The sequence below is a fragment of the Lactuca saligna genome, chromosome 4 (genome assembly GCF_052625555.1).
Source record: "Lactuca saligna cultivar CGN05327 chromosome 4, ASM5262555v1, whole genome shotgun sequence".
Taxonomy (NCBI): Eukaryota; Viridiplantae; Streptophyta; class Magnoliopsida; order Asterales; family Asteraceae; genus Lactuca; species Lactuca saligna.
In genome coordinates this window covers 264,762,054-264,777,854 of record NC_136420.1, presented here as the reverse complement: position 1 = coordinate 264,777,854, position 15,801 = coordinate 264,762,054, and the positions used below count along the sequence as shown (strand labels likewise).

Here is a 15,801-nt window from a genome sequence, read left to right as displayed (position 1 = left end):
TTTACAAAATAAAAGATATTTTACTTTTTTTTTTGGTAATTCTCCTTATTCATTAATTTACAAGATTATTGTTTGGCTTCATCAATTTATTTTTCGTATTTGGGCGTATTTTGTATAAGGTACTATATAGAAAAGTCCCTATTGCAGTCTTTATCCCGACTACAAAACTTTTTATGTCACTTAATTTTACAAAATAATGTGTATTTCGCATGACAGTAAAGTCCTTTGTGAAATATCCTGATGTAGTTGATTGATGTTTGACATCAATAATTCATTTTCCTAACTAATTTAGAATTCTGTAGAAGACTTCATTTTCCTAAATAATATAGATTTCAAAACCTAAAGTTATCCTTGTTACAAAGCAATCTAGCAACTCCACTTTAACTTTCACTTTCAAGAAACATCCGTCTAAATCAATCATTTTATATCCTTTCGACCATCCTTTTTAAATCAATCACTTCATATCTTTTCAACAATCCTTTTTTAAAGCCTTAAAACAAATGTTAATTCTTCTGAAATATTTTGCATCCAGATCGAAGTCAACTCGAATTTCAACATTGCTTCATGGTTTGATCTCAAAACTTCATTACCATAATCCCATTATGAAGCATAGTGATCAATCAACTTGCTCTTTCACATTGACTTTTACTAAGCTTTAAAGGATAGTTCTATGACAAATCAACTTTTATTTCTTTGACTTTTGTTTTGGGTTTGCAAATAAGATAATTGATATAATGGTTAGCAATCCAACTCGGAGTTATCAATGACCCGATACTGTATTTTCGTGCACAAATGTGATATCCCGAAATTTAAGTCATAGACTGCTAACGACTAAATTACAATAAATCTCTTTGTAATTTAACTCATTAAGTTTTAGTGCATCTAATGTAAAATAAATAAATTCATTTCAAATATTATAAGATACCAGATGATATCTTACTTTCAAATGTATAAATTGTCAAACGAATCAAAAAGTTCAACTACAACACTAGTTAATGCGTGTCTGAAAAAATGAAAATTCGTATTAAACATGTATGAGCAAAGCAAACATTAAAACCTTATAGTACATGTTCCTCTGTTTCCGAAAATATAAAGAATATCTAAAATGGAGTTCGAATGCAAAAGATACGACAGTTTTAAGAAAATAAACAGTAAAACACTAATTTTCTTTAATCGCGTAAAACCGAATCGATCCGTTGAGGCACTTCCACACCTCCGATGGAAATTACAAGAACGTTTTTGGAACTAGGCTATGACATAATATTTAATTTTATACTCAAATATTTTTAGCAAAAATATTTGCAAAAGTCGAAAAATTGATCTTTACGGGCCACTTAGACGCAAAACTTTAAATGCGATTTCCCAGAGTTTCGCAACTCAAAAAATTAATCCATTCAGGTTTTTAGAATCCTTGAACCCGACTCTATCTAATGACACTATTGGAAAATTTTCGTGATGTCGGGATACCAATACACCAAAATAAGATGGTTTTCCTCTTGGCCACCTTCCCTCCCATGTTTTTTTTTCTTTCTTCTCACCCTTCCTAGTTTGTGTACACTCTTAACCAAAAGTACAAGGTAAGGGGTGAGGTATGGCCTAAAGTGTATGTGTGTGTGATTCTTTGGGCTATAAAAGAGAATCTCTTCCATCCTTATTCATCATACCAATTGTCCAGCTTCTTCCCTCAATCTCTCCCTCTATATCTCTCTCAATATCTATTGGATTGAATCACCACCATTACTCCACCATAAAACCACCACCTTATAACCCCCTTCCCCCCGACACAAATCACTACCTTGGTCTTTCTCCACTCCCCTTTACTTCCCTAATCAAGTTCTGCCAAGAAAAGGGAAGAGAAAAATGGAAGCCACCTTCCTACCACCATACTGGCACTATCCCACCATTCATTGCCACCATTGAGAAACCTACCTCTGGCAAAGCCACGACCCTGATGTTGCCTTAAAAGACCACCCTCGACCACCTCTTTCCCTCCCAACTCATTGATCGTCATCAGAAGAGGAAGACGAGGGCAACAAGAGGTTGTCGGAAGCCTCTCGTCACCCCCACTACCACCTTTCTGCCGCCAAGGGAATCACTGGCCATCACCTAGCTCCAGTGGCGTATTTAATGTATGGGAAGGGGGTGCATGGCCCCCACTTAAAAGTGGGCCCCAGTAGGAATAAATATTAAAAACAAATTCAACTTATGGTCCCCACTCAAAATAGATTGGTCCCCACTACTGCCACAGTCCCACTCATTCTCACTTCTCTCTCTTCTAATTTTTCACTCCTGATTTTTCAGCTCTTTCATTTGAGTTTTGACCTAAACGGAAGTATACAAAATGCAGTGAATGAGTGACGAAAATTAACACTGCACAACCACCGAAATTTAGTACTCTAAGTCGGTACCTTCTACAATCGTCAGAAAATCACCGCTGCAGTGCTGCCAACGCAGTGACAGACTTCGCTCGCTACCAGCTGACGAACACCATCTACTGTCACGTGCAAACGGACCACCATTGTCTGATTGTGCTAGCCACATTCGTTGTAAGTTTATTCCCTTTATTTTGTTTATTTTCCAAAATGGGTTTGATTTGATGAAATAATTTGAATGGTTTACGAATTCTGAATTGGGATTTTTGATTTGTAAACTGATTGTATTTTGATTTAACATACAAAAGATTAATTTGTGTTATGGATGTGTTAGTTTGGCTTGGTTTTCTTTTGATGGTTATCTGGGATAGGGGAAATGAACTAAGGTTAACATAGATTGATAAAATTAATTTTTTTAACTGTTTTGTTTAATGGTGTTTTCTAATTAGGTGCTTTGTATTTGTTTAATGTTTAATGGTTTTGGTAATTGTGTTTAACATTGTTTAATGTTTTTTTTGTTTAATCCAATAACAAGTGCAATGGAAAGATTTTACAGTACAACATCCACATTAGGACCATCTTCATCAAGACCATCTTCAGTTGAAATTCCGCAACCTAGTTTTATTCCACCGATACCGAGTGAAATGGATTCAAGTGACATTGCTTGGGATCCGAATGATAGGAAAAAAAATTTAGATTAACACCCTAATCAAAGAGACAACATAAGAAGAAAATATTTGATTAAAGGACCACGTCAACCGCGTCTTAAAAAATATCGTGTAAGAATGTTTGGAAATAGGTGAAGACGTTTTAATCCGGCCCGGTATGATTAATACGGTGATTGGTTAGAGTATAATGCAAGAGCAGATGAAGCCTTTTGTTTGTGTTGTTATTTATTTAAAGATGAGCAAAATAAAGGGGCGGGCGTGATGCTTTTGTGACAGTAGGCTTTACTAGTTGGAATAAACCAGAAAGGCTTAAGACTCATGAGGGGGAAACTGTTAATAGTTCCCATTATATTGCACTTAAAAAATAGGAGACTTAATGAGACAAAATCAATCAATTGCTACAGCTCTTCATAAGCAAAATGAGGTTGCTAAAAGTGAACATCGAATCTGATTAAATGCTTTCATTGATGCTTATATATGTTTATTGAAATGTGCATTACCTTTTTGTGGTCACGATGAGTCTAAAATGTCTCTTTTTAGAGGAAATTTCTTGGAAGTATATAATTTGATTCACGATCAAAATGAGAATGTATTTAAAGTTTCATTACGAAATGCTCCGGGGAACAATCAAATGGTGGATCCATGTATTCAAAAAGATATTGCTCATTGTTTTACACAAGTACTTAAATCAAATTTTGAAGAAATTGGTGATGATGTTTTTGCTTTATTAGTTGACGAGTCCACTGATATATATGAGATTGTTAAAGAAAGGTTTATTGATCTTGTTCATGTGAAAAAGACATATGCGTTATCTTTAAAATATGCTATTGACTCTTTGTTTTCTGAATATGGATTGAGTTTAACAAGGGTCAGGGTCAAGGTTATGATGGAGCAAGCAATACGAGTGGGACCTTTAATGGTCTAAAATCTTTATTCATGAAAGAAAATACCTCCTATATTATGTTCATTGCTTTGCTCACCAACTTCATCTAGTTATTGTTGCGGTTGCAAAAAAACATCACGATACTGGAGTCTTTTTTTATATTATAGCTGTTCTAATGAATGTTGTGTGTGATTCTAGTAAACGAATAGATATGTTGCGTGAAAGTCAAAAAGATAAACTAGACGAATCCATTAGTCGTGGTGAAATTGAAACTGGAAGTGGATTAAACTAAGAACTTTCTCTTACTAAAGCCGAAGATACGCGTTGGAATTCTCATTACAAAACTCTATCACATTTGGTTGGTTTGTTTTCATATGTTACTGATGTGCTAAAATATATTGAAGATGAAGGCCTTAATGGTTTTAGTCAACATCAAGCAAGTGGTCTTCGAATATATCTTCGATCATTTAATTTTGTGTTCCACTTGCAGTTGATGTTGAAAATTTTCGGGATCACAAACATATTGCTGCAAGCTCTACAAAGAAAGAATGAAGATATTGTGAATGTTATAAGCTTGGTGAAATCAACCACTTCAACATTAAAAAAGATGAGAAATGATGGGTTTGATGCACTTATATTAGATATCACCTCTTTTTGTAAGAATAATAACATTTACATGGTGAACATGGAGGAAGTTTATGTTAATCAAAGAGCTCGAAGATAGTACACCAATATCTCCAATCGCCATTATTACGAGTTTTTTTTGTTTCAACATGGTTTTGGATATGCAAATTCACGGTTCGGTGATTGTTTTAATGAAGTAAGTTCCGAATTGCTTATTTGTATGACCAGTTTGAATCCACATGATTCATTTTGTGACTTTGACCCACCAAAGTTACGGAAGTTGATCGATTTATATCCACATGATTTTAGCGTTAAAGATAGGTTGAATAGTCTAAATGAACTTTCGGTTTACCCCACTTTTATGCCACAAGATGCAAGATTTGCTACTTTGAAGAGTATATACGACCTTGCTAAAGTGATGGTGGAAAGCAATATGCATCTTAACTTTCCGTTGGTTTACCGGTTATTGAAGTTGTCATTGCTTTTTCCGGTTGCAACCGCAACGGTGGAGAGATGTTTTTCAGCGATGAAGCTTGTCAAGTCAGATTTGCGGAATCAGATTTCAGATGAATTTTTAAATAATTGTGTATTTTGCGCGCTTGAAAGAGAAGGAATTTTCAAGGTTACCAATGAAAGTATTATCAAATGTTTATTAGCTATGTCTTCTCGTAGATTTCAATTGTAAAATGACATTTACTTGAATGTTTTAATATGTCTCCTCGTAGATTTCATTGTAAAATAACATTTACTTGAATGTTTTAATGCTATTATATTTTAAGTATTTATTATTATTATTATTATTATTATTATTATTATTATTATTATTATTTTACATAGTCAACGGTCAACTATACACCCCACTTGACTTCCAGATTGAATCCGCCATTGCCTACCTCTACTCTTGTTACTGCACCTCTACTCCTGTTACTACCTCTACTCTTGTTACTACACCTCTACTCCTATTACTGCACCATGAGTAAACCACCACCCCCACATCATGTTCCTTTGTTGTTTTTTTGTGTTTTTTCAATCGCAGAAAGCCATGTCTGAGACCCGTTTTTTTACTCGATGTGCATGAAAATGAAAGAGGAAGAGGGCCTCCTCCGGTTCAAACTTAGTTTCCATATAAATTCAATTTACCTTATTTCAAAAATTATTACAAAACTAGTCCTAAGGCTCCGAGTTTCAATTAAAATGCTCACATTTTTGTCCTCCTTTCGAAAATCCATGCAAACAAGTCCTAATTGTCCCAATTACCTTTCTTTTTGTATTTTGTAATACAGGTCTTCTAGCAAATTTCCATCGTCTCCCCTAGCATACTTGATGTGAAGTTCAAAGTTTTATCTAGAAAAGACGATTTTGACATCTCTTTGATATTGTAAATTTCCTCCTATTTTGTTTATCATAAATACCAGAGCAAGATTAGCGAAAACCAAATATCACACTAATCATAACCAAATCAGCATCAAGTACCACAATGCTAAATTAGATTATAACGGTTTAATCATTTTTTCACTTACGTACGCTTGTAACATTTGATAGAAAAGATATTTGTATCAAACTTAAAAGCATCGTATGTATAATGCCATGAAAATGTGGATTTTAGAAAATATCAGTGGATTTTAAATAATACACATATTTGGTAACCCCTTGAGTTTCTAAAAATGGAGAGTCATAAGAATTTTAGGCCCTTAGTAATGTACACGTGTTGAAAAATGAAATATTAGAGAGAAAATATACCAATTTAGGACCATGGATGATGCATCTAATAGTTTTCAACTCCGTAAATGATTGATGCAAGTGCTTAGGTCGACTTGTCTTTCTCCATCCTCGTACCTCTATAACAATGTATCATAAGATGAATTTTATCTATTTGCAGCATAAATATAACTAAAACCCTAAGAATTAGCTTGACAAAAGGGACATTACATACCTGTAGAGTCTATGGTATCACCAACTAAAATTCTAAACCAATCAGGAGTCTGTCTATCAACCTCCATTAACTCAAAGAAATCACGACGACAAAGATAGAACGCTCCTGTGCTTAATTGAAATCCAGACAAATCTCCTGTGCTTAATTGTTGCTTGTTATTTTCCATGATTTCTTCAGCTTCATTATCATCAGTGTAAACAAGGCTCACACCAAATTTATGTACCTTCAATCCACTCATTACAACAATAGAGATACTAACTTTATCTCCGGTGTCCAATGTATTTCCAATTGACCAATAACTTAACCATATACCAAAGCCTTCGTAACCATCGCCACAAGCATCACAACCATCATAGGTAAAACAATCTACTTTGGTTTTGTGGTGATTATTTGCTAAAAACTTTGGTAATTAGGCTTTTGTCCCTAGTGCAAAAAATAACAACGTACTTTGGTTTTTTGTCTTAGTTTGAAAATAGCAATCTACTTTAGCATCATAAAGTGCATGTTGATTTGGTAATTTTTGTTTTGTGGTGATTATGTGCTAAAAACTTTGGTAATTAAGTTTTTGTCCCATGTGCAAAAAATAACGACGTACTCTGGTTTTTTTTTTTTTTTTTTTTTTTTTTTTTTTTTTTTTTTTTTTTTTTGTCTTAGTTTGAAAATAGCAATCTACTTTAGCATCGTAAAATGCATGTTGATTTGATAATTTTCGTTTTGTGGTGATTATTTGCTAAAAACTTTGGTAATTACTTTTTTATCCCAAGTGCAAAAAATAACAACGTATTTTGGTTATTTGTCTTAGTTTAAAAATAACAATCTACTTTAGAAGCGTAAAATGCATGTTTATTTGGTAATTTTGGTTTTGTGGTGATTATTTGCCAAAAACTTTGGTAATTAGGTTTTTGTCTCAAGTGCAAAAAGTAACAACGTACTTTGGTTTTTTGTCTTAGTTTGAAAATAACAATCTACTTTAGCATCGTAAAATGCATGTTGATTTGATAATTTTGGTTTTGTGGTGATTATTTGCTAAAAACTTTGGTAATTACGTTTTTGTCCCAAGTGCAAAAAATAACAACGTACTTTGTTTTTTTTTTTTTTCTTAATTTAAAAATAACAATGTATTTTGATAGTTTTTATTTATGTTTGATAATTTAACTTATAAGTTTATATATGTTGTTATTAATTATGTAGTTGGAAAATCCTTGTGTAATACTCAACGACCCGACATGTAGGGATGAACTTTATTTGTTTTTTCAATCCCAAAATAATCGAGAAAATGATGGGAACGCAAATGGTGGTATGTAGGGATGAGTTTTATTTGGATACGTTATCACGCTTTGCTATTTCGTAGATTGTAAAACTTTTGTTGTTTTTTGTAATTACCGGCGACACTAATACCGGGTGACTTCATTACTTTTTATATTTAATTGGATGTTATGTAATTATCGGGCGATATTATTACTTTTTATATTTAATTGGATATTATGACTTGTGATATTTAATTAATTATAATCGGATGTTTGTTTTGTAATTAGCGTTGACACTATTATTTTTGATATTTAATCGAATGTTGTTATGTAATTATCAATGATATTTATTACCGGCAACCAAAACCGTTATAAAAAAAATTAAAAAATGAAAATTGTTATTACCGGCAACAGGGTTATTACCGGCGATTATGTTATTAGTGACGACACACCTCATTACCGGCGACATGGTCATTAGCTGCGACATCCATCAATAGCGGCAACAGTATGATCAATAACGTCGAGACAGTAGCGGCGACTTATTACCGGCGACACATCACCGCTATTACTATTACCAGCGACAACCCTAGTTATTACCGACGACTTTTGTCGCCACTATTGATCATTTTCCTTGTTGTGATCATTTTCCTTGTTGTCTCCGGAAGGGATTTCGATGGAAATCCCCTCCATGATGTTTAGCAGGGATTAGACTCCCCACCTCATTCTTCACATAGTTATAAAAACTGATGCCACTTTTCAGCTAACTGAAAGTCGTTGACAAATATTTTTTTTGTTCGAAAAAGTGTAGCATGATTCTTTAGAAATGTCGAACAATTTAGTAATTTGACTGTGTATATAGGTCTTGCAGACTATTTTGTTAAAAGTGGAGCTATCGAATTTCGTCGGAAATATCCGCAAAATTTCATAAATTAAAGTAACATATTGCGAAATTCATTTTCCAAAATAAGTGTGGTTATTTAGCACAATTGCAAAAAAAGAAAAATAATAATAAATAATAATGTGAACATGTGATATATTATATAACACCAGACCAGTTAATATAATCAATAGCATATTTATTGTGTAACTAGTTTTGTACATATTACAACAAAATCGGATGTACAACTTTTTGAATAATTCTTTACAAAATTTTGTTTACGGTTGCCTTTGTCAACCACTATATTATGTCCCGTTTTCACTTTTTAGATATATAAACATAAATACAAAGTACAAAAGCGTTGCTTTCAAACAAATGCAAAACTATGCCTGTGACGTACGCAATCCTTAAACTCTATTTTTGAGCCAGCAGCATACGAAAGGCCCTTACGAAGCATTGTGCACTTGTTCTTCATCTCAACTTCAACTGAAAAAGTTGCACAAACTGGTCTATGATCCGAGAATCTTGATTCTCTACGTCCATATGATAATTGTTCAAACCCATCTCCACGCCAAAGTATCCTGTCACACCTGCATTGATAATGCAAAAAATATCAGAAACATGCAAATTTACAAGGTTTAAACTATGAGCATTTATACCAAAGAGACAAAGAGACATGCATACCATGCAGGAGTTCGTCGGTTTTTCTTAGATTTGACGGTTTCTCCAGCATAAGAATCTGAATTCTCTGAATACTTGTAGGTTGGAGCGAAGGATATCTTTCCTTCGTTCCAGCCGTTGAACACTCTTCCTGCTTCTCTCTCAATGATCAACTATATATTAAAGATATATACAATACAAACGTTATTGATATGTAACCTTATACGTTGTAAGGGTTTTATCATTACAAATACTCTTACTTTATTTATGTTTAATCAGTGAATAAGGGACAAACCTGGTCTTTTTCCAGGAGAGGGTCCCAATCATTATTATCCAGCAGTATTTTAGCGTCTTCGTAGCTTAAAGACAATCTATAATTCAAGTCTCCAAGCCATAATATTCGACTGCATGCATGCATTTATATAAGTTTACGTAAACGTCATCGCAAATTTAAATGACTAGCCAAAACCTACAAAAAGGGCACGAATCGAATAACCTACTCATGATCGATGATTCTTTCTGGGGATCGGCGAACAGGATTCTTGCAGTTTAGTGGGAAATGACTATTCTTCAAGATCTCTGTCACGTCCAAGTTTCTCTTAACTTCATCGCCATCCTTTTCTCCAGCCGCCAAGTGAGTACATATGAAGCAAAAGCTCGTTTTATGCAATGTAAAGCTAATGGCTACACATCCCTGCGAAATAGATAAACATCAATATTTTCACTCAATATTTATTCATCCGTATAATGCGATTCCATGTCATTAAGATAAACATTCTAAAATATAAATTATCAAGACTCATGTAATCGGTAAAGAATGATCAGTAAGAAACAGTTAAATAACTAATAATAACTACCGTTGCAAAAGATAAAGTACTTCGACAGCCATACATGAGCAATTTAGGGGTGAGCAAACTCAAACCAAGAAACCGACGAAACCGAAACCGAAGCAAAACCCGACGGTTAGGGTTTGAATATTTTAATAACCGAAAAATCAGGTTCGGTTTCGGTTTTTACCTAGAAACCGACCCTTCCAACCCGAGAAACCGACCCATACTTAAAACCGATAAACCGTCCCAAAAAACCGACCCATCCAACCCAAGAAACCGACCCATACTAGATTTTTTTTTTTTTTTTTTTTTTTTTTTTTTGTAATATACTCTTTTTGATTTTGATTGTAACTTGTAATAGACTATTTGTTGTAAGACTTATGTTTTTTGAAGTATTTATCTTAAATTTGGTGTTTTTTTGAAGTATTTAATTTGTTGCTTCATTTATGGAAAATGGGTTAAAACCCAAAACTCATGGGTTTAAACCCAGAACCTCTGAATGTATGGGTTGAACCCAAGAAACCGAAAAACCACCCAAACCGACCTCAGAACCCGAGAAACCGAACCGACCAGAAAACGATCATATTGAGTTCTGAAAACCAAAAACCGACCACTTATAGGTTGGGTTGGGTTTGGGTCCAAAACCGACCCAAACCGACCCATGCACAGCCCTAACGAGCATTACCCTGATTCCATCAACAAAAATTTGTTACTATGAGAACTTTGATTGCATTCTTGCTTCATTTGTTACACTAAACCTAGATCTACAATCTTTATATACTTTTAGTGGTCCCATCAACATTAACCTAATCTCAGTCCACTATAAGGCAACAATCACGATTACACGATCATAGAGATCCACAAAACCATCACAAAAGGCAAGCTCCACACAAGCAAGGGCATGAGGGAACATGATATCACATAACTAAAGATGACATAACAGTACATAAAAAATATTTTGTCACATCTAAAAAGGTGTGGCGGAATTTGGAGTCGAGACATATATATGCCCCCAATGGCTAAAAAAATTACATATAAATACTCCATTTATTTTAAAATTTATTTATAAGGCCGTATTTGAAAAAATTCAGTAGTACTCCCAACAAAAGAAAATATTGAAATCGTCATCGGTTGAACAACAACGCATGTGGCAAAAAATTGTTTTCAATGGAACAATGCACGCGGCAAAATATTGTGACATCCCGTTTATGCAAAAGTCATAAGTCCTTATCATAAAAAATAACAATAGAAATCTTGTCAAGATTTATCAAGAACTATCCCATGTAAAAAAATATAGTTTTTGAGACAAATTAAGAAAATAGTAATTATGACAAGATGAATTGCGACAATTTGAATACAAACCTTGTTACCTAGATACCCCATGATTCCTCTTCCAACGCAAGAGATCCCAAGATGCGCGATATGTTGCACCAACTCTCTCTTAACCCACACCGAAAGAAAGAGTCCAACCATTTGTTTGCTGGCTACAAGGCAGTAAGGTAAAGGAGTCGCCTCAGCATGTGAAATCAAATCATCAATGGCAGCATGTGTAAACGAAAACGAAGGGTCAGAATGCCGATTCATTCTGAACTTCTTGCTTGACACTGATGAGATAATTTCACAGTTGCAAGCCCTAAGAAGCGCATCATCTGCACTAATGGTCCTACTTGTGTGTTTCATCGAATGCCTATGAAACCATCCGTGCTTTGGATCCGGAGCTTGATGGTTCGAATCCGGGTCTGAATCCGTGTGTGGTTTTCTGTTGAGGACATGGCTGATTAGCGATAACCAGATTGCAGCTGGTTCGTGGTTTTCACTCACCAACACATTTCCTGCACTTAAGGGAACAACTTCCTGAAACCTGACAATTAACATTGATATCAAAGAATATATTATTAGATACGTACATTCATACATCATACGTACATAGCTAGTTTTAATTAATTAATGATGGGATCATGAAGAGGGATTAATGAATTCATGTTTTAGCTTGTTCCACGTTATCGTTAAATGGGACAAAAACTTACGAATTTTGTCCCGTTGACCTTAGTCAGATATTCCCCATCCAAAAGTCACACTAAATGCAGTATAACATGTTGTAAGTATCATACCCTAGGACGTATATGTCAGCGGGGATTTCGACCTTCAATAAATCTTCAAGATCTAATCCATAATCTGGACATTTACCTGCAACATTCCATGTTGCAACAAACATCCTACAGATAAAAAAGAACCCTTTACTCCCAAAAGCTTCCGAACACAGAAGATGAAAGAGTGGGTGACTTAATTTCCGATAACTGTATATATGTTGTCCAAAATATCATACCGATAATTTTTAACAAGGGATACCGGTTCCTTCTTTTGATCGATGCCCGAAAGGTTCAGGTCATCCATCTCTGAGCTACTGCTTACTTTGGCTGAAATTCAAACACGTTGGTATACGGTGTACCACATAAGTTTTCAATGGTGAAACAGTGAAATCCATCACATTTTTCAATGATAAAACATAAGCTGTTGACAAGATTTGGCTTTGAAGATTAATGCAAAATATACGTTGGGAACATGTTAATTAGTATCGTATTTTCAGTTTTGAGTAATTAATTAGTGGTGATAATAAAAGACGCACGATTATCAAAAGATACATGTGTGGTTGACTTTTTAATTCAAGTCATCAAATTGTCAAGTGTTAGGTAAGCTACCTTGATCAACGAAGAGAGATGGTAGGAGAAGTAAAGATCGAATGGACTACGTCTAATGGCAGTATGTAACACAAGGGTCGTGTATTTGACAACTCTAGTTTAAAAGTAAGTGATTTGTTTAACGAGGTGGTTACTAGCTTCTTTCAATAAAATAAAATAAAATAAAAATTAATTGAAAGTTATAATTATAATATACTCATTCCTTTTGAACTTATTTTCCTTCAATTTTAAAATTTGTCATACAATAATAATAATAATAATAATAATAATAATTATAATTAGAAAGGTTTAATTTAGGGAAATTCATTGAACTATTATTCCAAATGAGCTATTTAAAAATTAATAATAATAAGGTTTTTGAAAATGACCAAATTCTTTAATTCCTTTAAAGTGTTTAAATATCACCGTTTTTCAATTAAATGTTTTTATATCGTAAATATCATTTCAAAAGATTTAATATCACCGTTAGGATGAGATTGAAAAGCACATTACATGATAGATATTTGATATTTGAATTATAAGATATAACTTAATATTAAATGAAGAAATCTTTAATGAACTGTTTGATAACTTTCGATTTTTATTTATCTAACATAAAAACTAGTGCATTGGTTAAGTTTATAAGATTTAATCCATATATTTTTTTCTATACTAATAAAAGAATAATTATTAGTATTACTTGTTGTTTTTCTCATAATTTACATTTTCTTTTTCAAATATTCTATAATAAATGACACTTGTCATTTTCTTTTCATTTTTTATTTTTTGAAAAGTATTGAGATTAATAATAATATAGACAGTTATTTATTTGATCCCTGATTTTCAGAAAAAAATTAAATTCGTTTTGAATAAGTTTACTTCAATAATTAATTACATTTTCTATATTGAAAATCCTATAAAATCGTGTTTAATTAATAATTGATTATTACATAATGAGTTTTTACTATAATATTTTAATTATTTTTATGACTTATAATTTTATATATGCACCAAAAATTGAATTTCTGAAGGCACAATCGTAAATTTCAAATATGTAAGCAACGCACCTGAATGATGTTTAGCCCAGGACACATTCTTTCGAGACTCGATTTTCAGCGCCAAATCTATATTCCACAAAATAATAATAATAATAATAATAATAATAATAATAATAATAATAACAACTTTTTAATTATTTCAAGAGAATATATTAAACTAATTAATCACCTTGAGGAGCCCCATCTGAATCTGCCGTTTCCTGTTCATTGTTATCGCAGCCATCTATCTTTCATCCAAATAAATTCAGAATTATCGACCTATTGTTGATCATGTAATCAGAATAGTAATTATCGTTTCCATACAAAGATCGGCTACCTTTGTTTTCGCTTCATCCATGACGGACTTGTCAGGGGTGGTGCCTGTGGCGGCGATTTGGCCTGTGGTGGCGCTGTCGCTGCTGTCATCTGCGGCGATGTCGGTGGCCTTAGTCATGATAACGGCCGGTTTATGATCATTCTGCTGCGGCGTGACGCCCTATGATTTATTTTCTTTCTTCTTTCTTTGTTTCTTGTGATTGAATTTAGTTTTGTGGTTGGAAAAAGATGAAACAGATGTAGTTATCGAAGGTGGGCCACATCGTACGTTTTCTGAGGAGTTTCATGTCCATTTTTCGATGAAGGTGTAAACGTGCATGAATTATGCGGTTTTTATGTATTTCTCTTAATTTAATTTTGTTTTTAACTCCACATTTCACGTACTTCCGATCCATTTTAGTTGTCAACATTAAAACTTTTATTTATGACCCTATAGCTTATAACAAAAATATATATTCGCCCTTTAACTTTGAAATCACGTTATCCTATTTTTATTTACAACCCGTGGCATGGGCACATTTGAGATTTTGCTTACTATATTATAGTTACATAAAAAAAATATATTAATATTAATCGTGTTATGGTTTTGTTTGCATTATCGTTTTGTTTGCACTGTTTGGAGGGACCAAAGTTGCTCACGTATGAAAATGTAGGGATCAAACCTTCAAATTTTCTATTAAGAATAGACTATTTTGTAAATTTTTGTAAAGATAGTGGCCGTTTCTATAAAAGAAAATACATAATGATTTTTATGTAAATTATGGGGATAATTTTTGTAATTTTTTTTTTAGTATATGGGTCTTTCTATAAAAATAATACATAATGATTTTTCTGATAATTTTTGTAATTTATTTTCTACGTTAAAAATATTAGAAATATGAATTGTTTTTGAAAAACTATAATAAAAGAAAAAGCTTTACATGGACCTTTTTATAAATTAAAAAATTTTATAGTAACTAAATATGTAAAATCTCAAATTTTTATAGTTAATCCGAAAGTTAAAGACATTGCTGTTCATAAGTTCATTGATTTTTATTATATAAAGTAATAATATATTCAAAATATGTAATATTTTATAACTTTGTTGTTCATAAGTTTATTCATTTTTACTGTATAGAGTAATAATATATTCAAAACATGTAATATTTTATAACTTTTGTTATAAAATATTACATGTTTTGAATATATTATTACTCTATATAATAAAAATCAATGAACTTATGAACAGCAATGTCTTCAACTTTTGGATTAGCCACAAAAGTTTGAGATTTTACAAATTTAGTTACTATAATCTTTTAATTTATAAAAAGGTCCACGTAAATATATGACTATGTTCAAATATTTCTTACATCGACCAATAAGATTCTAGTAAAATTAAATTATTTTCAAATTAAATGAGGATAGATATTAAATAATTTCCATAATTGTATGTATATTAAATTATATCCAAAATTATAATTTTTTTATGAAAACTAATTAAATTCGTCATTTATATCATCAATAATATTATTTTAAAATGAACTCGCATCTAAGTATTCATGTATGAGTTTGTTTTTTTGTTTTAGGACTCACTTAAAATACAACAAAGTTGCACGGAACATGGATAACGAGATTGTATTATACTAGAATACACTCTCATTCTACTAAAATACACTC

At 32.6% G+C, this 15,801-nt stretch overlaps 2 protein-coding genes across 3 annotated transcripts; one reads left to right on the top strand and one right to left on the bottom strand.

The window, feature by feature from the left end:
- Positions 1–3,566: 3,566 nt before the first annotated feature.
- On the top strand, positions 3,567–5,665 carry LOC145040622 (uncharacterized). The gene is made up of 4 exons (XM_078988533.1): positions 3,567–3,908; positions 4,414–4,646; positions 4,776–5,228; positions 5,584–5,665. The coding sequence occupies exons 1-4, from the start codon at positions 3,567–3,569 to the stop codon at positions 5,663–5,665; spliced, it is 1,110 nt and encodes a 369-aa protein (XP_078844659.1).
- A 3,131-nt stretch (positions 5,666–8,796) lies between these two features.
- Positions 8,797–14,444, bottom strand: BST1 (DNAse I-like superfamily protein). Of its 2 annotated transcripts, none has more exons than XM_078987236.1 (10): positions 14,147–14,444; positions 14,000–14,057; positions 13,840–13,896; positions 12,421–12,511; positions 12,206–12,310; positions 11,457–11,955; positions 9,765–9,958; positions 9,560–9,668; positions 9,289–9,437; positions 8,797–9,194 (listed from the first exon to the last, which is right to left on the bottom strand). In XM_078987236.1, the coding sequence occupies exons 1-10, from the start codon at positions 14,261–14,263 to the stop codon at positions 8,972–8,974; spliced, it is 1,602 nt and encodes a 533-aa protein (XP_078843362.1). In that variant the 5' UTR covers positions 14,264–14,444; the 3' UTR covers positions 8,797–8,971. The 2 variants fall into 2 exon arrangements, with proteins under 2 accessions (XP_078843362.1, XP_078843363.1); XM_078987237.1 differs by having other exon boundaries at positions 14,000–14,053; positions 14,147–14,230.
- Between the last annotated feature and the right edge of the window lie 1,357 nt (positions 14,445–15,801).